Source organism: Hordeum vulgare, chromosome 5H (genome assembly GCF_904849725.1).
Source record: "Hordeum vulgare subsp. vulgare chromosome 5H, MorexV3_pseudomolecules_assembly, whole genome shotgun sequence".
Lineage (NCBI taxonomy): Eukaryota > Viridiplantae > Streptophyta > Magnoliopsida > Poales > Poaceae > Hordeum > Hordeum vulgare.
In genome coordinates this window covers 311,884,975-311,909,088 of record NC_058522.1, presented here as the reverse complement: position 1 = coordinate 311,909,088, position 24,114 = coordinate 311,884,975, and the positions used below count along the sequence as shown (strand labels likewise).

General features: G+C 46.1%; 1 protein-coding gene across 1 annotated transcript; it reads left to right on the top strand.

Moving 5' to 3' along the window:
* Positions 1-16,794: 16,794 nt before the first annotated feature.
* Positions 16,795-17,865, top strand: LOC123395856 (calmodulin-binding protein 25-like). The gene has a single exon (XM_045090889.1). It carries the CDS (start codon positions 17,162-17,164, stop codon positions 17,726-17,728), a length of 567 nt encoding a protein of 188 aa, XP_044946824.1. The 5' UTR covers positions 16,795-17,161; the 3' UTR covers positions 17,729-17,865.
* The last annotated feature ends 6,249 nt before the right edge of the window (positions 17,866-24,114 follow it).

The window sequence follows — 24,114 nt, the reverse complement described above, 5'->3', positions numbered from 1 at the left end:
TATTCATCCCCCACACTTGGTACTGACATTGTTGCCAACATAACTGACAGGTTATCCTCTGACATGTCTTGCTACCAATACCGTATAATATGTCACCCCTCTACCTACTCACGGCCCACATGGTGGACCCATAACCCAAAGTTCCACAGGATTGCAACATGACTCTCCTGTACATCTTTGACTCCAAAGTATCCTTTACACTTGGCTTCGTACGGAATTCCAGAGCCACCGTTCAATGGACCAATTTCTCTTTGGTCCGGATATTATTCAACATGCCGAAGATCAAGTCCGCATTATTCATGAGAATCTGAAGGCTGCTCAGTCTCATCAAAAGAGTCAGTATGACCGTCATCATCAAGATATGGTCTATCAACCTGGCGAATAAGCTTATCTTCGTGTCACACCAGTGAGAGGTGCACATCGTTTTGGAATCAAGGGCAAGTTAGCTCCTCACTATATTGTTCTCTTCTTTGTTCTCGAAAGGCGTGAAAAAGTGGCTTATCAATTGGAACAGCTGTCAAATCTCTCTCATGTTCACGATGTCTTCCATGTGTCTCAGCTCCAACGTTGTTTCAAGGATCCTATTCGAGCAGTGGATCATGATATGCTTGAGCTGCAACAAGACCTCTCTTGTAAAGAACATCCGCTCCGCATTCTCGACCGGGCTGAACGTCAGATTCGTCGCAAAGTCACCAAGTTCCTTAAAGTGCAGTGGTCAAATCATTCTGAAGCTGAAGCCACTTGGGAACGTGAGGATCATCTTCATGATGACTACCCCGAGCTCTTTCCTTCTACCTCTTAATTCTCGGGACGAGAATTCTTGTTAGTAGGGGAGAGTCGTGACACCCCGGTAGTTAAGCTATAGTAAACCGCACACTAATTCTTCCACGTCATCAAGATTATCTAAAATAAACTATTGCCTAATAAAAATAAAAACAATTATCATATTTAAATTAAAGTCAATGGATGAAAGTTTCGAATGCACAAATAATAAAAGGATAAAAAAATAACAAAGTGCTTAAAAAATAATAAATTAAAAATAATATATATATATATAAAGATTAAAATAAATTATTAAAAAAAGGACAAAAGCTCCTGGACCAACTAGGGCAAAATTGGCCTAGCCGGCCATGCTCCACAACCCCTAGCCGAACCCTAAACTCCCGTCGCCCCACTCCTCCTCCTGCCGCCGACAGTGGCACGAGGCCCTCCCCTCGTCTCCCCACTCACCTCTCCCGCTAACCAACCGCAGGACCAGCCCCACCACCTCCCACCTACCGTGAGAGCCTCCCTCTCTCTCGGTCTCCCTCCCAGACCGACAACCCTCGTTCGCCCCTGGTCTCTCTCTCCCCCGAGCACCAGAACCCTCCCCACCTACTGCGTCTCCCTCCCTCTCTCTCGGTCTCACCAACACCACAGAGACCGAGCCCTCCCTCCACCTCCAGATCGGCACCCCTCCTGCCGATCCACCTCGCCCCCCCCTATAGCCCCGCACCGGCTTACCTCGCCCCCACCCAGCTCCCTGCCTCCCGCACCGGCCACCTCCTCCGACCCCGCCTCTGGCGCTCCGTTCCGACGTCGTGGTGCTCGTATAGGTGTAGGTGTACATAGCCCCCCCCCCCCCTCTCTCTGTTGATATGAGAGAGATGTACAAAGAGATGCTAGTGAGGTTGGAGATGAGATGTGAGAAAAATAAAAAACTAGAATGATGTATTTGTGTATATATGTATGTATTAGATGCCGTATGTATTTTGTATGTATGAGATGCACGTATATATGTATATATGTATGTAGGTATAGGGAGAAATACTTTATGGTTAATATGTGTATGTGGCTACTGCCACTTACCGGTGGGGCCATACCTCCTCACCCACTTACACGGAGGCCCCACACGCTTTGAAGAAAAATGAAAACGAAAATATAAAAATAAATTATGTTTTTATTAAATAAATAGATATATTATTTAATTAATTAGTTAATTAATTAATTAGGTAATTAGAATAATTAGAGTATGACAAGTGGGTCCCCCACTAAATTAGTCTACTTAATTAAAATTTAAACTTAATTAATAAATTGTGTCTATGACTCGTGGGACCCACTGGTCAGTTGACCAGTCAACTGCTGATGTCAGCATGACATCATGCTGATGTCATAATAGCATTTAATTAAATTAATTAAATCTGTTTTTAATTCCTAAATATAATTAAAACTTTAAAAATTAATATAAAATAATCCATAAGTCAAATCAAAATATTTTCAACATGAAAGTTGATAGCAGAATGAGATGAACCCGGATACACGGTCCATTCGTTTGTCACGCGTCCCTAGCATAGAAAACTTGAAACTTTTCCATTGTTTTCCATCTGACCGGTAGTAGCCAAAGACCGGGAAAATATCGCGAGATATTCTTCCGACCCGTCTATGACGGATGTTACTGCGTTAGCTCATGTCTAGCCTGCATCTTGCCATGTCATGCACTGTGTTGCACCATTGCTACTATTTATTGTTTCTTCCCCCTCTTCTTACCGGTAGACCCCGAGACTGACGTTGCTGCCGGGTACATCTACGACCCTGCCGAGCAGCCTTTTGCCGTAGAGCAGCAAGGCAAGCAAACCCACTTGATCATCCCTATATCGCCGATGTCTTTCTCCCTCATGCTTGCATTAGTATTTTGCTACTGTTGTAGTTAGCTCCTATATCTGATGCATAGCCTATTTTTTATGAACTGCTACTTTCAGTACTGTACTTTAAATCTTCTTAGTATAGGTGGAGCAGTCATCCCTTCTGACCCCGTAGTCCAGTTGCCCCGCTTTGCTTTCAAATCTCGATCCCTGATCGACGAGCCAGACCCGACACAGCACATACACCCCCCTTAGTTGTACAACGCTACAGAGATACTATCGAGTACCGAGGGTGACACCTCACTAAGTACTCCTGATGATATCTCTGTAGTATAGCTAGTCAGTCGTGGTTATCGAGGGTGATTCCTCTTTCACCATTCCCGACGATGCCTCTGTCGTTCAACCCCCAAGTGTGGGACCCCCGAGGGTGATTCCTCTAAGCCCACCCTGACGGATACATCATTCGGAATCCAACGAGGGTGATACCTCGGATTACCGCGATGTTACAACCACAATGTTACTGGACCATGTTACTGGGATCATTGGTGATTAGATGTTAGACGGGTGGATTCCCGCGAGATTGTGTCTATGGCCTAATTAAAATGTTAATGGATTTGGGTATTTGATGTGGGTTGGTTGGAGACCTTTTCGCACTAACCGGCTACGTGGGAAGAATTATGGGTACTTGATGTCACGGTATCAGCCGAAGCTTTTCAGATGTCAGCAATGTAGCAGCACGCGCCCGAGTGGTCCCGAGATGCATCGCGCTTGTGATTAAGGGATGCTAGGACTGACGTCGGCCGCCCACGCATCGTGTAGGAGCACGAAGGGGAACTGGGCCCACGAACCCTTTGTGCTTAGGAGTTAGACCGGCGGGCTGGCCTCTAGGTTGAGTCTTAGGTGGGGCTGCGACGTGTCGATATTCCGAGGCCGGGCATGACCCAGAAAAGTGTGTGTGGCCAGAGTGTTATCGAGCATGACGGGACATGTGGTGCACCCATGCAGGGATGAAAAATAACTATTCGAATAGTCGTGTCCATGTTTACAGGACGACTTGGAGTTGTGCCCTGATCTTATACAATGATAATTGTTACTTAACTGGAATTAGTTGCCTCGGGATTGCTTCCTCGCATGGAGTCGAGGGAGGATCTCTGGGCGTGACCTCACTTTAATACTGCTGCAACAATATGACTATTAATTGTGTTACACCTGTTCTACTCTCGTCTATTGCTGCAAGACCCTGAAGATGCTAGTCTTCGATAGGACTAGGTCTTCTCTCTCTATTCTCGCATTGTTGCAGTCATTCCACATATAACCACCCCCTTCTTTGATACTGATGCATACTTAGAATAGTTCTGATGTAAGTCTTGCGAGTACTTTGGATGAGTACTCACCTTTGCTTTGCTCCCCCTTTGCCCCCTTGATCCATTGCTACGGCTAGATGATGGAGCCCAGGAGATGGAGTTTTCTGCCGATGCCTGCCACCCCGATGGTGACTTCTTCATGGAGGCGGATGAAGACCAGGAGTATTTTAGGAGGTTCCTAGGCAGGAGGCCTCGCCTCGTTCGATCGTGTTTCTTTTGTGCTAGCCTTCTCTAAGGCACCCCTTGTTTATGTCTATACTCAGATATTTGTTGCTTCCGCTGACTCGTGTGTTTATCGAGCTTCTGTATTCTAGCCCTCGAGGCCCCTGGCTTGTAATATGAAGCTTGTATTGTTTTATTTGTATCTAGAGTTATGTTGTGATATCTTCCCGTGACTCCTTGAGTTTGATCGTACGCATTTGCGTGTATGATCAGCGTACGATTAAACCAAGGGAGTCGCAAATGGTATCTAGGGAAATGGTCATCTTGCCTGAGATCCCTCTTGGAAGAAGAATGACTACGTGAAGCAGACGAACTGATGTAGTCGAACGGGTCCTCACTTTCCGACACGCTTGCGGAACTCTATCGAGACGAAGCAAACCGGAAACAAGCATCAACACAGATATTCACCACGGCACATGCACGACAAGATGCAATCCACATATGATGCATGATCAGTTGAATAGATGCAAGACATGGCATGTCAATTCACAACAATCAAACACTACACATTAAGTGATGTTCAATATGCAATGAGTTGCATATCGACGAAACTCCACATACGAATTATCTAGTTCTATCTCGATTAGGTACACGGCAATATTAAATGTTGGTTAAACATCACAAGATGTGAAGCGTAATTAAGCTACTTATCTAGGCTTTTTAAATGAGGTCGGAAACGACTTATAGCATCTCCGAACTGACCTCATACGTTAATTTATAATTCTGTCCAGATCTGAACTAACACGTTTTAATATTTCTTAAACATCAAGATAAATATGTTCACGTGATTCTACGCATCGTTCCAATCAATTTACAAATAGAGAACATCTCCAACGGAGCTACGGTTCAAAAGATACGAACACCGCAAGATATGATGGCATGAATGCAATATGTATGCAATGACAGTCACAAGCATCCCAAAACATACAAACAACAAGATAATATGAACCGACACAAGATTCTAAACAAGTTTCATATAGGACACGAACAAAACGAAGCAATGGTTTAACAACTACAAGCTAAACAAGAAATAGCTACAATCTTCGCAAAACAGCAACATGGCATTTTCTACACCCCAAAACAAGAAGCTACATAAATCTAAAATGCTCAAACAAGACATGAGGCGGTAGTCGTCAAGATGCACTAAAACATACTACTAATAACATCTAGCATGGCAGCATGGATCACTAGGAAAAGAACTCACAAAATGGCATCTCACACACAGTTTCAGACTTAGTGAAAATAACATTGTTGACAGTGCACTTTTTGATCTCAAGGCATATTGACAGCAGCAAAACTATATGCTAAAGGGCACCAAATGGCATGCCAATTTACATCATGCTAGAGAATCTTAAGGACTACAACTAACTCTATTGCGCCAACCCCAAAGGAGCTGGAGATCACTAGCAAAACTCATGGAAACACAGCAACAAAATATAACAGATTTCAGACTTAGAAATATTTCAGCATCTCCAAATCAGCACTATTTTCTAGCAAGTTGACATCAAGCAAACAACACCTAAACATGGATTTCTATAGCAACCAAAATTACCAGGGGCTAGCATGCATATCCAAGGGCATATCTCTACTTCACAACTCATGAATATCATGCACGGAATAAATCCCACAAAATAGCCAAGAGGGCAACATGGAAAAATATAATGCGCACGAAAATAGATACAGAATAATTCCCTATTAGGACAGCATGCAAATCTAGGCATACGGTTGGTCAAACCACTTCAAACATGCATGCAAGTTGCAAAATATAAATCTACGCGAAAAACTGATCAAGTTACACATTTAAATCATCGTGATCTGACGCACGGTTAATTATCTACGAGCGTTTGAAATATGACATTTTCCTGAAAATAATAAAATCACAGGAACTTATAAAAACCTACACGGGCCGAATCTGGGCATGCACAAGACCACTAAACATCGCACAAGGTGAGGGATAGGGCGGTAGGGGGATTCTCACCTCGGTGGGCTCAGCCCAAATGGGAAGAGGAGGCAGGCCAGCTGGGCCGACTAGGCCGGTCGGGCGGGGCGGCCCAGGAGCGGACGAGCTGCTCGTCCTCCATGCTCCTCACGTGCCGAGGAGGCGGTGGCACCGCATGGAACCGGTGACACGGCGCAGGGCGGCGGCCGGAGGCCGGTGGAGGTTCGATCTGGCGGGGCCGGCCTTGGATCCGGTAGGGCGGCTCCATTACCGACGGTGGACGACCTCCTGGAGCTCCCACGCGCTCAACCATGGCGGCTCCAGGTTCCTGTGAAGAACAGGGAAGAGAGTGGGGGTGAGAGCGAGGGGAGGAGAAGAGGGTAGAAAGGGAGGTCTAGCCTGGAGGTCGCCAACATCGGGGCTGGCCTGCTCCGGCGGGCGGGAGAGCTGGCGAGGGCGGCACAAAGAGCACGAGATCCGGCTCCTTGGACTGGCGGCGGCGGTTGCCTGTCCCAGATTGGGCCCGGGTGGGCCAAATCTGGGCCTAAGCGGGCTTGGCGGCTGGGAGGGGGAGAAAGGCTGCGGCGGATGGTGGTTTAGGGTGTGGTTAGCACGGCAAACGAGGTAGGCTAAGGTTAGGGGTCTATATATAGACAAACATGGCCAGGGTTTGCCGATTCGGGCGTTTTCGGACCCTCCGGTCTTGATCGGACGGCCCCGAAAACGTCCTAGGGTTAGGTTTGGCTAGATGGACCGTGTAGAGTGGCTTAAGCGGAGATGAGAGGGAAGTAGTGCGGCGCGACAACGCGATTTAAAAATACCGAAAAACGTCCAACGAATAACCGATAATGTTGCCGCTACGGTCGACCATTCGGGTACCAGACGGACTCCGATTGCGACGAAAATTGGCACGCGGCCTACCTACAACTAAATAATATAGCACGCCAAGTTTCATCCCAATCCCAGAAAGTTGTATACACACTTTTAAAAAAAAACAAGGTTTGACGATGCCACGGGCGCGTGCGTGTGTGGTCGGGCTCAAAACGAGCAACGACGAGAACGGAGAGAACCCACAACTAATAACGGATGCAAGTTTGAAAACTGGCGGCAACGGAGTGCTGATGCAATGCAGATGATGCGCATGATGTGATGACGATGCGGCAATTAAAAATAAACACACGCCAGCAACAGAAAAGAGGAGAATCTTCTGGAGCGTCGGTCTCGGGCTGTCACACGTGCGCACAACTGTCCTCTCCCGACAGTGAATCCCCCTTTGGCACTGTGCCCCTATCGGCCTCATCAACGAGCACATGATCTGCAATGGCTATCACAAATGCTTGGATGCATGGTCCTAGATCCTCGATCAGCACGCACTGTGGCCCAATCAGAAGCCTTACTATGGGAAAGTTTTGTTCTAATAGCAAGGACCGAGCCAAGATTGACGAGTGGTTCTTATCGACCGCCCTAGATCAGCTCGAGGAGCTCAATTTTAATGATGGACATATGCGCTCGCTTCCACCCGCCACGCTGCACCTCGCTCCAACATTGGGTATCGCTAGGTTCATGAACTGCCATTTCCTCCAGATTAACACCGATCGAGCTCTTCTTCTACCTCGACTAAAGCACCTCAAGCTCGTTGTTGCCTGCATCCCCAATGAAAACATTGAGCGCCTGCTCCATGGTTGTACTGCGCATGAGTACCTTCATCTTCACGCGATCATCGTGTTGAGTAGCCTCCACATCGCCTCCATGAGTCTCCGAACAATGTGTGTGTATTGCTGGTGCTACAACAAGAGATCACACAAGTTGAATCACCAAATGGTCATTGAGGATGTGCCTTTACTTGAGATGTTACTTGTAGTTGATCAACAAGGTCCAACAAGAATCAGGGTCATTTATGCGTCGAAGTTGGCAGTGTTTGGCTACTCGCCCGTCAACTTCTGTGAACTTGCTATTGGATCCATAACCCTCGAGGTACAACATTCGCCTTCTTCTCCTTCTTAAAATTAACATTTATTTTTATGTATTCAAGATGTATGTTTGTTTGTCATCTAGAAAATGATTCCAATAAGCTCGACCCCGTATCTACGCATAGTGAAGGTCTTGGCACTAGAATCTATCGGCCCGACCTGGACCAAATTGTGAGATTCCTGAGATGCTTTTTGTGCCTAGAGAAGCTATATATCAAGGTGGTGATCCTTTCATGCTAAATGTTAACCACAAGGGAGTTCAATTTTGGAACCCTGCAAATCAAATAGGTCCCTTGTGTGTCCAAGCACTAATACCTTCCATTCTTTTACAGATACGATTATGCCAGGTAGTGGATAATGTGATACAATATAACAATCCCATCGAATGCCTCGATCTCCATATCTTAGAAATTACTTTGAACTCCTATCAGGGGACCTTACTGGATATTATATTTGCCAGGTTCTTTGTTGTGAGAGCAAGTGTGCTAAAGATAATGAGATTTTCCCTACCTTTACTCCATAAAAAAATGGATTGCTGATCAGCTCCAGTGACTAGGACAGAATGGAAAAGGTTGTGCAGAAGCTCAATTTCATTTTGTAACTTCAGCTAACAGACTATTCGTAAGTCCTTATGTCAAGCCCATACATGACATGTCAGTGGCGGATCCCTTTGCAAAAATATTGAAGCTGCGAAACTAGTTGTAATATGAGCATGAACATCTCATATGTTCATGTTCAGCTGATTAGCACGGGCGTCTAGAGTTGCATGACAAAGTTTCTGCATAAGATGAATTTCATTTCTATTATTGGTTTGAACCTTGTAATCTTCGCATTTGAGCCTTGTAATTCTGGAATTTGAATCTTTGTTCTATTTCTCTCATTTGTGATACAGTCATTTAAATGGCATCGTATGAGACTTGTATTTTGGTAGTACTATTTCTTCCTTGGTATGCAATGTAAGATTAATAAATAAACCTTACTATGCAATTGACAATTAATATCTGGACCTTAAGAAGCACAACCACGACCGATGGCATCCTGCATGGCTCCAATGGCCCTATCCGCGGCTGACGATGATGAGTGCTAGTTCACCATGCATGTCGTAGTGGACACGCACAGAAGGTTCACGTACAGGGCTCTCGGTGGTGTACACAAACCATCCAATCTGGGTGGAGAACTCCAATGTCATGGGCGTGTTGCTTGACGAGGACAAGTACAAAATGGTCTTGTTCGACCTTGCATTCCTCCTGGCGCTCTACTGTCACGTCCCTCTGCATGCTTTGCTCTCGCGCCCCTCCGCGCATGCTTTGCCTGCGGTTGTGGCCTACCCACAATCATGTCCAGGGCTCCATATGCATGCGGTTGCGCCACATGCGTTGCCCCATCCAGTTACGTGCTCCAGACTGAATCACGTGCTGCAAAAACTGCCATCCGGATGTGCCAGTTTTCCAGGATGTTTGGGCCCCATTTATACCCGCAACCATTAACCATAGTCTCTTCATGCTTTCAATCGCGCCCACAACACAATAATCACACGATTGATGGCACAATAAGCGGCTCTCTAATGGAGTTTAGCGTGCATCATGTGGACACCCACTTGAGGAATATGAACCTCACGTTGGTGTGCACCGATGACCCAGACGTGGCGGAGAACTCCATCAACACCATGGAGCGGTGGCTCTCTGCGGATGACAAGTACAAAATTGTCGGCTTCGACCTCTCATACACTGGCGGTCGTGTCGGGCATGATCAGAAGGTTGCCGCCGCCCAGTTGTGCGTGTGCCATCATGTCGTCCTCTACCACTACTGCCTGGCCACAAAGCCTTGCGAGCATTTCACCAGGTTTGTCAACACCCCCGACTATAGATTTGCTACGGTGGACACCACCAACGATGGAAAGGTGCTCAATATGCTAGGCTTGGCATGCTAGAAGCTTATCGACATCCGCGCCCACTACCAGGTCTGGGGCAGCAAGAAGGACCAGGACTCTCATGTTGATCTCGCTCTGGACATCATCAACCCCTACTATAGAGACATGAAGGCTGAGGGCGAGAAGAATAAGCGTGTGTGTCACAGGGCCTGGGTCAAGAGACTTGATGAATATCACATCCAGATCACGGCCAAGGAAACGTACACATGCTACGAGATGTTCAGGCGGATCATTAACATGAGGAAGTGCCTCATACCTAAATACGGCGAGGGATCGAGCCGTAAGGAGAGCGGTGGTGACAAACGTCACAAGAAGTAGATGATTTGATGATCGTTTCTCATAGTTCATTATGCATGTAATAGTTTACTGAGGTGTGCGCCAATGTTATGTGTGTAGTCACTTATGTATTTGGATGCTTAATTAGGTTATGCAATCATGTTGTTATGTGTGTAATTGTTTACTGAGGGGTGCTAATGTTACGTGTGTAGTCACGTATGTATTTGGATGTTAAATTTGGCTATGCAATCATGCTATTCGTTTGTATTATCCTGGATCATCACACACAATTCATCTAAGTTATATGTATGTTGTTTATCACAAACATCTTCATTTCTGCAACCGTTTGTGTCAAAATTAGCTCATCGCAAACAGTTCATCCGAGCAAGTGTTTGCCACCTATCGCACACATCTTGATCTGGGTGACCGCTTGTATTATTTTATGTCATCACAAATAGTTCATCTGTCTCACCTGTATGTCGTCGATCACACACATAATCATCTGGACAATCATTGGTGTTCTGCTTGATCGGTGCAAACAGTTTATCCGAGTGAACTGTATGGAATACATCGCAAGCACTTATATTCAGTTCACAGTTTGTATTATTTTGGTCCATCACAAATAGTTTACGCGGGTCAATTGTGTGTTGTAGATCACACACACAACTCTTTTCTAAATCGTATCTCATGGATCCACCATCGCACACGGTTCGTGTCATTGGCGACGGAGCTTTAACTATATCATTCGTGATTCATGCATCACGCATAGTTTGGCCGAAGGGTTTCTTATTGATGTCTCGTCTTTGGACCATCCTACAACAGTATGTTCAGAGTGTTTATATCATATCCATGCTTGTATCCAATGTTAATTATTCACAATGCATACTTATGACCGTTATCGCTCTCTAGTTGGTCGCTTCTCAAACTATTTTCTAGCCTCCACTTGTACGAAGCGGCAATATTGCTTGTGCAACCAAAATCCTGAAACCCAAAGTTGTTTCAGATGAGTCCACCATACCTAACTATATGGGTTATTACTCTATCATTCCAAGTAAATTTGCATGTGTCACCTCTGATCATTCAAATAAACATTATTTTTGTGTGTCTATATCGCTCATGGAGCGACAGGGCGTTCATTATCTTCCATGCTAAGCGGGCTATTCTCATGAGGGTCTTTATTCACCTATCATTTCACGCGACAGGCTGGTAATTGGGATGCTTAGTATTGTCATCAAAAGCAAAAATATAACAAAAAAACTCCCCTAAAAATTTGATTTTTTGGAGGGCACCCGTGAATTCGGCTAGCCATGGCTTCCATTTGTATGGTTGAGGGGGAGTAAAACTCTACCTTTCCGCTTGGGAACCGCCTATAATGTGTTTAGCATGGAATATATTGAAATACTTTGTCGTAACATTGAGAGGAAAAGTGCACCACTCAAAACTTACTCACCTCTGTTTGACAATTATGATTTATGGCACCTTTGCAAATCCCTGCTTCCCTATGCGAAGGGCCTTTCCATTTATTTTCATCGTTGAGTCATCACCTTCTCATTAAAGCACAAACTTTGATAGCGTTACTGTCATTCTTATGCAATGAGTATGTTTAATATTGAATGTGAACATGATTGGATCTTTTCTACCCTGAATTACAATGTCTACTCACTGCTTGAAGTTTAGAGGTGATTTGCATTTATGTTTTGCTGTCTCAAAAAGGGCTAGCGAGATATCATGGTATCGTATTATATCAAGAATGTTTTGATAAATTATTGGCATCCAAGATATCTTATTATTGATCTCTAGTTGGTTATGTTATTGTCATGAGCGGATTTGTAACATTGTTCTCATGTGCACTCTAAATCGTTATGGGATCTTCTCATCGTTGAGTGACCTTTGAACTTTAATTTAGTAGTCGACCTTTATGTGCACTCTAAATCGTTATGGGAACTCCACTGTGTTTGCTCTTAATCGCAACGTTTGAACTCTATTGTGTGTGTTGGTTTCTGCAATGATTATGTGTGAACTCCATTATGTGTGCTGGTTTCTGTAATGTGCTCGTTTCTGCATTGTGTTGGTTTGGCGTTAATGCATTGGTGTGAACTCCATAGGTTTCTGCAATGGTGTGTGCATTATGCTGGGATGGACTCCTAAAACGCTAAAGGCGTTGGCGTTTGGAAGTAGGTTGGAAACGCCAAAGGCTTTGGCGTTGGTGCGCTCCAACAAAACGGCAGCGTTGCCTTAGAACAGAAATGACAAGATGAACTCCAATTCTGCGTTCGAATGTAGGATGGAAACACCAACGGCCTTGGAGTTTCTGCGCTTCAACAAGACGCTCGTGTGGCCTTAAAACAGAAATGACCAGACAAAGATAAATTCTGCGTCTGAATGGAGGATTGAAACTCCAAGATGGCTGGCGTTGCTGCCTCTACTCAAACACCAACAAGCGTGGCGTTTTTGCCCTATTTTGTTGTAAACCCAAAATTGACAGGCTATACCCAAATATTCACAGTCTAAACCCAAATATTCACAGTCTAAACCCAAATATTCAGAGGCTATACCCAAATATTCACAGCATGACAAGTTTATAAATACTTCAAACGACATGGCAAGCTCATAAATACTTCAAACGACATGAGAAATAAATTGAGACACTCTAAACAACTAATAGTTCATAGTTCAAACGACATAACACTAATAGTTCATAGTTCAAACTACATGACAAGTTCATAAATACTTCAAACAACATGACAAGTTCACAGTTATGGGAACTCCATTGTGTGTACTTCACTTCCTCCCTCTCTTCGCACGCATCTTGCCCTTAGTGACGTAGCCCTCTGGAGTGTTCTGCCAGCCAGGACGTCGGGTGTTCCTTGAGCTAGCTTGACGTGTTTCTTCTGTCGACTGAGTAGGTTGAGTTGGTTGCGGAGCGTCTTCCATTTGCGAAGCCCCAAACTCCATGAAGTACGGATCTGCGGCCTCGTTGTCTATCTCCTCTTCTTCTTCAACTTCCTCAATATGTGCTCGGCTCGAAGAAGCACGTGGTCGGCTGGAAGACGGACGAGCGGAAGAAGCATGTGGTCGGCTGGAAGACGGACGAGCGGAATAATGCACATCCATTCTGTACTGAGCACATGCCCGCACATTTGTGGATGAAACACCGTGGCAAGATAGTAAAGCGGCTAGTGTGCGGCATCGATTGGCGACCTTCTGCACAAGGAAAAGACATTGACATGTTAATATGCTAAAAGAGCTACGAAAACAACAGTTAACAAGGCATCTAACCTGCAGAGTACTTCTAACAAGCCCATCCGTTTTTGGACCTGGGGCACGGCCAAGCACCACGTTACTATCGTTAATACATCTCCATAGCTTCGTGCCCTGGATAAAACATATGTGACAGACCACCCACGAATAAATGACACATGTTCATATTTCAAAGGAGGGACATACCACTCGGTCATGGAGAGGGCCATAGTCAAGATGCGCTCCAACTGTCTTCCTATTAGAATTGTTGAATGCACCATCAGCAGCCTCACTTGGCACTAAGTCCAAGCAATCTGAACAAGTCCAAGCACCCTTGTGGATAACTCTATACTCTTTACGAATCCACTCCAAATGCCTTAAATATGCCGCCTCGTCAGTGTCAGGTGTTTGATCAGTTTCAACTCGAGCATTCCTCTGAGCATTCCACATGTCCACCCACATAATGTGGTGCTCCTCCCAATTGATGACACTCTTATTGTTTTGTCGGTTTGTCCTACAAAGCATTAGAATAATACATCAGTCAATTTTCTCGTGTTGGACATTGATCAACGGGTGATACAAAAAACTCACTTATGTAGCACCACACTTGTCTCGACGTGATCCGGCGGGCTGCATTGTTGGACTCCGAACTGCTTTGAAACACGATGAGGAAGATGCCACTCGACCGCAAAAAAGCATATCATGGGGCACCACACACGCCAAAGATGTTGGTCAAAAAGGCACATATTGCTCAGAAGGAACTGCCTAAGTACCATGTACGGCCTCCAATTGACCTACATCACAACAAGTCACTCGCCCATGCACGCATTTTTTCCAGAAAATATGCTAAAGCATTTGGCTAATTACCTGTTCATAAGTCAACATGTCAAGCTTGCTTATGTATGTCTTGTACCGCCCCATAGCTGCGATACTCGACCATTGGACATTATCCCATGTGTGTGCGATAGTGGGGTACCGCTCCTCATCCCCGTCAAAAGGGTACTTCCAAGGTTCTTCCGGAGGAAGGCCGAGGTTACGACCAACAGGGATACGCTCCCACATCCAAACCTGTAGGGCCCAAACGAAACCTCCAAGAGTGGACGTCGGCTTACTCCTCATACATGCTCCATCCAACTGCAGATTTGCACACACGTTAACCGACCACATGCAAATACCTATTTAATAAAATCAAAATGCATCATATTAAGCAGTACCTGATGGTACAAGAGGGATAGTGCCGCCGAACCCCAACTCCACTTAACATCCCAGTCACGAAGAGGATCCAAGAACATCCACAAGGTTGTGTCCCCCGTGCCATACGGAAACACCACTAGGGTCAAAAGTTTCCATAGGTAAGCCATGTACCTCTCTACAACATCCGGACTAGCATCCTTTGGGCACTTGCGAAAATGTTTCTGTATCCACGAGAACAACACGCCGGATGGCCTAGGATCCTTCCTGGTTTCATGAGTCCACGGCTCAGCTTCAACACCAACCAATGCTGCAACCCGTTGTCGCCACCCATCAGACCTAACCTTCCCTGTAAGAGTCATGCCTTCGATTGGAAGCCCGGTGATCATAGCAATATCCTCCAAAGTTACAGTCATCTCACCAACAGAAAGGTGAAATGAGTGCGTCTCCGACCTCCAATGGTCCGTAAGGGCGGTAAGGGCCGTGGCGTTCTACCATGGTGGTGTGCCTTTAAAGTTGAGCACAAACTGAAGAAGGTCTATTCTTCTAAAATAAGCCTCATACCGAGGGTCATATAAGAGAGATTCATTCGGGTTGTGCCCCTCAATCGAAGTAGTGGAGGAACCTAAACAAACAAACACATAATTTGTTACTTCTCTTAACTTGTCACAATATGAAAAATCATAGAATATAGAAAAATAATCATCAAGACCAGGATAATTATTCTCCTCTTTCCACTAGCACCGCACGATGCTTCTGCTCGTAGAAATCATCAAGACCCGGATATTTATTCGGCTGAAACATCCTAAATAATATGAACAAATTATTTTAGGCATTCACCTAGTGTCAAAAACAATCACACTACACCTAGTGCCAAAAACCTAGGCATTCACCTAGTGCCAATAATATGAACAAAACCTAGGCATACACCTAATGCCAATAATATGAACAAAATCTAGGCATACACCTAATGCCAATAATATGAACAAAACCTATGTAAACCTAGTGCCACCAAAAACTACACCTAGTGCCAAAAACCTAGGCATTCACCATCACAAATTTAGTTTTACTTGAAACATAGGCATTAACCATCACAAATTTGATTTTACTTCAAAACCTAGGTTACACCTAGTGCAAAAAAGCTCCACAAATACAAAGTTATTGCAAAAACTAATTGGAGGGATTGGAGGAGCTTATCGGCCTCTTCGAATTGCCCCAAAAACCGACAAAACGGTTGAGGGAGGAGGGAGATCGAAGGGGGGGTCTGGAGGAGGAGATAGTAGTTTTTGGCAAGCCTCGCAGGGAACAGAGAAACACGAGGGAAGAAAGGGTGGTTGGTGGGCGATGGGGCGGCCCAGGGCAAATATCGCCCCTAGAAACGCCAGGGAGCTTGGCGTTGCTGTGCTCACAAGAAACGCCACAGTACACTGGCATTGCAGTGCTGGTAGGAAACACCACATTACACTCGCGTTTCACAGTTCATCTGCAACGCCACGGATTACGGCATTTCTAAAAAGGGTTAGATCGTGAAATTGTTTCGTAGCGCGTTCATTTTATGCCCATATTTACCGAGAATGTGAGAAGAATGATTTTGTCACATGGCATCCCTTCTCATAGGGGAAACGCTTGTGGCCAGCGCGCCGGCCGAGCCGGTCGGCCGGTCGCGCGCGACCCACGCGTGCAGCTTATTACGCATGCAACTTTTTCGTCTAAATTTGTTGTAACTAGCGTTCAAATTTACTACAAGCGTTTTTTATTTGCTACATTTATCCACTAAAAAAGTTGCATATACGTTTGGTTGCAACTTCAGTTCATCAGATTTTTCGCTACAACCGGTGTTTTTGATTTTTGCTACAACCGTGTTAATTTTTGCTACAACCGGTATCATTTTTTGCTGCAATCGTTCACTAAAAAAGTTGCATACACGTTCGTGAGAGTTGCAACCCGAATTCACCGGATTATTTTTGGTACAACCAACATTTTGTTTTGTTACCACGCATCATCAGCGTCGTTTTTTTTTCTATGATCACGTTGATATTTTTCTGATGCAATCATATTTTTGTTACAATCATGGCGAAAATTTACTACATCGTAACCGAAATTTGCTGCATTGAGGAATATTACTGTATGGATAACTTTAACGGTGTGACCCGCGTACGGCTGGTGGATCGGGCGGCCGGCGTACCCTTTCCGCCGGCGCGCCCTTAGACCCCGGATGGTGTACCTGACAGTCTGGACCCACAGGTCAGCGCGCTCGCTGACCACCGAGCCCGTCGGCCCGTCCACACTCCACACCCACATCATCCTTCTCTCTTCCTATATCAATCCTGCGACCCCTCTTCCTCTCAGTTCAAGCCACGCCCGCAGCAACAGCAAGCAAGCGCAGCCTAGCTAGCTCCCACACACGCATGATGCTCACCGCCATGCAGCACATGGACTCCTCCGCCTACGCATCCTCGCCTTCGGCGTCACCGTGGCAGCAGCTCCTCACGGCTCAACGCGGCCACCTGTTGCCCTACGACTACGAGGATCTCGCGTCCGTCCCCGCCGCGGCGCGCGCGCCGGCGGCGCACAAGCAACACAGACCCGCACGCCGCGTCGCCAGGAGGCGGCCGCGCCCGTCGCGGCGTCTGCCCACGACCTACATCAGCGCCGACCCCGCGGAGTTCCGCCGCATGGTGCACCAGGTCACGGGCGCCGACGAGCTCCTCCTCCCGCCGACCCAGCAGCAGACGGAGGGGGCCCTCCTCCCCGCGCTCCCCGCCCGCGCAGCGCCTTCGACAGCCGGTGGGGCGCTGCTGTTGCCGACGCTGGACACGTCGGCGTTCCTGCTCGGCGGGTACAGCGCGCGGACGACGGGCGCGATGCCAGCGCCGACGCGTCGCGACGGATCGCTCCCGCCGGACATCACTAGCGGCAGCGGCAGCAGCAGCAGATGTGGTTTCCCGACCTTAGAGTCGTGGGATCTTCTCTGAACCCACCCTCTCTGCACACATATGTATGGTGCTTCTGCCTTCTGGCTGTGACTGGAGCTTAATTATTGGGAAATCGCAGCCATATATGTGTACGTCTTGTTGTTAATCTGAGCTTAATTATTAGCAGTTGCATGAAATTTCCTCATACAAATCTGTGATTGACTCGTACTGTGTCTGTGTGTCTCTAGACGGTTTTCAGTTCCATCATAGATATTCTCTTTCTCTAGGAGAAGAATTCAGAGTCAGGGACAAGGATTTCCTTCTCTATTTTTCTACTCCCAAACCCGTCTTTTCTTCACCAACCATATTCTCTTCTGGTCAGGTCAGGATCAACTGTCTTTTGTTGGGTGCTTGGTGCATTCAGCGCAATTAACCAGCTGAGTGATTAGTGCGCCATAGCTAGCCATTAATAATTATAAAGCAGGGGGGCATGTAATGCTACTTAGACCCGACGACACGTCGAGATGAAGCCAAATCCGACAGAGACGTAGTAGTACGTACATCAGCTATTGGGAGATTTTAGACGGTATTTATCGATAATCATATTAATTAACCCCATGATCAGAGTGAATCGGCTAGTGCTTATTCTCAAACAGTCACTTTCATGCCACAGCCCCTTGCGTGAGATGAAAAGATAAAAAAAAATGCTTTCTATTACTAGAGAAGAAACTTCATACTACAAAAAAAGAGAGAGAAGAAGATACCTTCTATTACTAGAGAAGAAACTTCATGTGACTCACGGCTACCCCTCTGTGATGAGAGCACAGATACAGAGTGAGTAGATGCTGGACACGGACAGGGCAGCAGAGTTGGTCGGCGTTGAGCCCTGTGCTGGCCGCCGGCCGGCCCGGCCACGCGGTTGACTCTGCTAGCCTCGGTCGGAATTTCATCTCTCATCCATGTGCCAAAGCTGCTCGTGATACTATCCACAGTCGGAGAAAAAGACTAGAACCTGTTTTCGTTGGACTTTGGCAACCTCCCCACACACGTGCTTCCTCACGACCAACCTGCCGGCCGCCGGCCGGCCGCCTGTTCCTGTTATGTTCGGTCCCACTTGTCAATGACGCAAGCATTGCGCAACGGTCACGTCAGTAGCTTAGCTTCTCTGTGAATATTAGAGCACCGGAATTAGCATATCGGGCTTCATAAACGTGTGTGGACACGTCAGTGAGTTGTCGGACGTATGTATTTTAAGTCCTTATTTGTCCATGCATGCAATCATGTTTCTTACTCTCTTCGTTTATAAATCTAAATGTATATAAACATATTTTAGAATAGAGATTCACTCATTTTGTTTCGTACGTGGCCTCTTAGAGAAATTTCTAAAAAGACTTATATTTAGAAACGAACGGAGTATATTTTATCATATGTTCGGTCATTTGCATGTGATTAACGAACAAAAAAAAGATAAAACAAAAATAGTCTGGTGTGGGTCACGTCCTACGTGATAAACTGATAGAGTGTATCTGCAATCCCTCATATACTTCTCATATTTGATTTTAATATATGGGTTTGCGGATAAATCAGACGTTTAGGGATGATATAAGGGACATGTTCTGTTTCAATCCTTACTAAGTTTCCAAGGAATTGTTGAAATTACTAGTGGGCTTTAGGCCCATTAGAGAATTTCAGAAAAATCTCCAAGGACCCATGTAGGTGGTGGCATGACAAAGTGGTGGGAAGTTTAGTCCCATCCCGCTAGTGGAGGAAAAGTTGGACCCCTTTATAAGGGTCTCTCTTCCACATGCTATTGGAGAGTGAGAAGAGAAGGTGCCCTCGCGCACTCCTCCTCCGCCGCCCGCCTCGTCACGACGCGCCGCGGGTTGCGGGAATGATCCTAGTGTACTTATTCGAAAGTTTAAAGGCACAGCTATAGATCAATTGAGATTCTCTCAAATTATCGGTTCTCTTATGTACCTAGCTAGCGCAAAGAGGCCTGACATCGCGTTTGTTGTGAGCAAACTTAGCCGGTTTGTTGCAAACCCGCTGTTGAAAGAATTATGCGCTACTTGAAAGGGACTGTCAACCACGGACTTCACTATACGGGATACCCATCGATACTTGAAGGGTATAGTGATGCGAATTGGATCTCTGATGCTCATGAGATGAAGGCCACTACTGGGTATATGTTTACTCTTGGGGGTGGTGCTGTTTCCTAGAAGTCTAGCAAGCAAACGATCTGAACGAGATCGACAATGGAAGCAGAATTAACAACATTAGACACATCTGGTCTCGAAGCAGAATTTCTTCGAGATCTTTTGATGGACTTACCTGTGGTTGAGAAGCCGGTTCCGGTATCCTTATGAACTGCGATAATCAGACGGTTATTGTTAAAGTGAAGAGTTCAAAGGACAATATGAAGTCCAACAAACATATAAGAATGAGATTGAAGTCTGTCAGACGTTTGAGAAACTCCGGAGTGATAGCGTTGGATTACATCCAAACGGCTAAGAATCTGGCAAATCCCTTTACTAAAGGGCTATCACGTGTTGTGATAGATAGTGCATCGAGGGAGATGGGTATGAGACCCACATGAGTTGCCATGGTAGTAACCCAACCTATATGAACGGAGATCCCGTGAAGTAGGACCTGGGAAAACAAGCCAGTGGTGAACTGAGGAGAGTAACTTTACTAACCCACTCCGTTGGAGATGCAATGGTCTCGGATACTGTATGGTAGGATGACTACTGTCTTAATGTGTTCTAAAGCTTATGTGTAAGCAAGATGCTGTCCTACAGAGCGATCTTTGGAGGAACACACCTATATGAGCTTGACTGCTGGTCACAGTCTATGAGATTTGGGTGATCTCTAGTAAACTCATGAATAGGCCAGGAGTGTGACTAATATGCTCCACCCGAGGGGTCACCTTCGGTAGCCTAGTACTAGTAAGACTTCTGGTGAAGCTCCTTTACGGCAAACTGAAAATTCAAGGCATAGTCCATTGTTCAGTTGTAAAGGGGTGTAGCTACTTGCTCTAGGTGAAGCTCAACCTTAACAGGTCTTCACTGAAATGCTGGTATATTAAAACAATGATTGCAACGAGGGAACACGATGTGCCCTTGAGATCTGGTGGGGGATTGTTGAAATTAGTAGTGGGCTTTAGGCCCATTAGAGAATTTCAGAAAAATCTCCAAGGGCCCATGTAGGTGGTGGCATGACAAGGTGGTGGGAAGTTTAGTCCCACACCGCTAGTGGAGGAGAAGTCGGACCCCTTTATAAGGGTCTCTCTTCCACATGCTATTGGAGAGTGAGAAGAGAAGGTGCCCTCGCGCACTCCTCCTCTGCCGCCCGCCTCGCCACGCCACGCCTCGTCACGACGCGTCGCGCCGCGCCGCGGGTTGTGGGAATGAGCCGAGCCAGCTCATACCTACGCGCTTATTTTTGTTGGTCAGCAACGGAGAATACGTAACGGACACGACACGATCCGAGACGTCGGATCGTGGGCTGTTACCAACTCGGGCGTGGGTTCGTCCCACGTCTCTCCACCCAGCCGCCTACATAAGCAGGCTAACGCCTACCCTAGCCGTCACGAGAATCAGATCACATCTGCCTCACGCGTTCGTTCCCTTTGCTGCTGCTGCCGCCGGCGACTCCGTCCCGTTTACCGCGTACACGGTCCACGGGAGAGCAGGCCTCCGAAACCCCGCCTCTCCGGTTCCTGTACGGGAGAGGGGCTATTAGGTTTTTGGGGAGCGATCACGTGACTGCTCACCTCCGTCCTTCTGATTCGTCTACATCCGCGTCGTCCTCGTCATCGCCATGTCTTCACCATCCGAGACCGATCGTCTCGCCCTTGAAGCTAAGAAGAAGAGGGCAGAGGATGTTGCTGCTGCTACGGCAGCGTCCAACGCTGCTGCTACGGCCAACTGGCCTATTGGAGGGTATGACTCGTTTATCCTCATGTTCTTAGTTATCCTAGCAGTACTACTTTCATGCATAGATATATCAACTATATGCTTAGTATGTGCTAGGTTAGTTCAAAATCAGTATGTCATTAGTCTAGTCAATGCCATGCTAGTTATTATCTCATTGATTAATACACTCGGAAAATTGCCTATTTACTCAACAATCCAAAAACCTAATGTGTGTAGGAATTTTTCGAGTAATGGTTTTGCTGCTGCACTGAAACCGGACAAGTTTATCGGTACTTATTTCAAGCGTTGGCAAACGAGAACCCCCTTATGGCTCACGGCTATGAACGTGTTCTGGGTAGCCGTTGTCACTCCAACGGGAACGATCTCTCCTGAACAGGAGAAGATGTTCGCGGAGGCCACCGTCCTATTCCTTGGAGCGGTCATAAGCGTTATCGGAGATAAGCTGGTTGACGCATACTTACATATGCATGTTGCCAAAGACTTGTGGGAGGCGCTCGAATCTAAATTCGGGGCCACCGACGCTGGGAGTGAGATGTATGTTATGGAACAGTTCCACGATTAAAAGATGGTTGACAACCGTTCTGTAGTGGAACAGGCTCATGAGATAATATGCATAGCTAAAGAACTTGAGGTTCTTAAGTGCAATTTGCCGGGCAAGTTTGTCGCGGGCTATATAATTGCTAAGCTCCCTAATTCCTGGAGCAACTTTGCTACGAGTCTGAAACATCAGAGGCGTGAGTTCTCAGTAGAGGACATCATCGGCCATCTGAGTGTGGAGCAGAACTCGAGAGCAAAGGACTCCAATGGAAAAGCGGTGGAAAGCTCTTCTGCTGCCAATATGGTACATCAGAGGAACTTCAATTCCCACAAGCCCAAGGGAAAGAATCCTGTCCAACAGAATACTGACTTCAAGAAGAAGGGAAAGAAGCCCTTCAAGAAGAATAAGAAGGGAGATGGTTGCTATACTTGTGGTTCAGAGGAACATTGGGCGAACAAATGCCCAAACAAGTACAAGAAGCCGACGCAGGACTCCAAGTCTGCCAATATGATTGTGGGCAACAATGAAAGTGGTGCATCTGGGTACGGTAATTTACTTACTGTATTTTCAGTTTGTCGGTCCATCGATTGGTGGGTGCACACGGGTGCAAATATTCATGTGTGTGCTGACTTATCATTGTTCTCTTCTTATCACGCCACCGGTCGCGGGTCCGTATTGATGGGGAATGGCGCGAGTGCTTCTGTTCTTGGTGTTGGCACGGTCGATCTGAAATTTACTTCGGGAAGGATCGTGCAGCTGAAGAACGTGCATCATTTCCCCGCCATCAAGAAGAACCTCGTTAGTGGTTCCCTTCTGTGTAGAGAAGGGTTTAAGTTGGTATTCGAGTCTAATAAAGTAGTAGTTACGAAATATGGACTTTTTGTTGGAAAAGGTTATGAGTGCGGAGGTCTGTTCCGCCTTTCCCTCGCAGATTTTTGTAATAAAGTCGTGAACAATATTCATTCGAGTGTTAATGAATCTAAAGTTTGGCATTCACGTCTTTGTCACATAAGTTTCGGTGTTATGTCGCGGCTAGCAAAACATAATTTAATCCCGACTTTCAATTTAGCCAAAGGTTCTAAGTGCCTTTCGTGTGTGCAAGCAAAGCAACCTCGCAAGCCTCACAAGGCTGCAGAGGAGAGACACTTGGCGCCATTAGAACTCATACATTCTGATCTTTGTGAGATGAATGGTGTGTTGACTAAAGGTGGAAAGAAATATTTCATGACATTGATAGATGATTCCACTAGATATTGCTATGTGTATCTGTTAAATACTAAAGATGAGGCTCTACACTCCTATAAAATCTATAAGGCAGAAGTTGAGAATCAACTTGAAAAGAAAATTAAACGAGTCCGGTCTGATCGTGGTGGAGAGTACTTCTCAAACGAGTTTGATTCTTTTTGTGCGGAACATGGCATTATTCATGAGAGGACGCCTCCCTATTCACCCCAGTCAAACGGGGTTGCCGAACGGAAAAACCGTACTCTAACTGATTTGGTTAACGCCATGTTAGATACATCGGGTTTATCCAAGGCATGGTGGGGGAGGCTATATTGATTGTGTGTCATGTCCTGAATAAGGTTCCTACAAAAGATAATGAAGTCACTCCTTATGAGGAGTGGTCGAAGAGAAGGACGACGCTCTCGCACTTAAGTACTTGGGGCTACTTGGCGAAAGTCAATGTACCGATCCCCAAAAAGCGTAAGTTGGACCAAAGACTGTGGACTGCGTTAATTTGGGATACGCTGAGAATAGCGTAGGCTATAGATTTCTAGTAGTGAAATCTGAGGTACCTGACGTGAAGGTCGGTACAATAATGGAGTCGAGGGATGCTACATTCTTTGAGGATATATTTCCCATGAGAGATATGCAAAGCACTTCTAGACAAGAATCTGAGGTAACTCCTGAGCCTGCCATTCCTATGGAATATTATGAACAAACACATGATGATAATCCCGAGGAGGATGACG

What these genes read in the sequence shown, in the direction of transcription:
- LOC123395856 (XM_045090889.1), top strand. Translation starts at nt 17,162, where the DNA reads ATGATGCTCACCGCCATGCAGCACATGGACTCCTCCGCCTACGCATCC.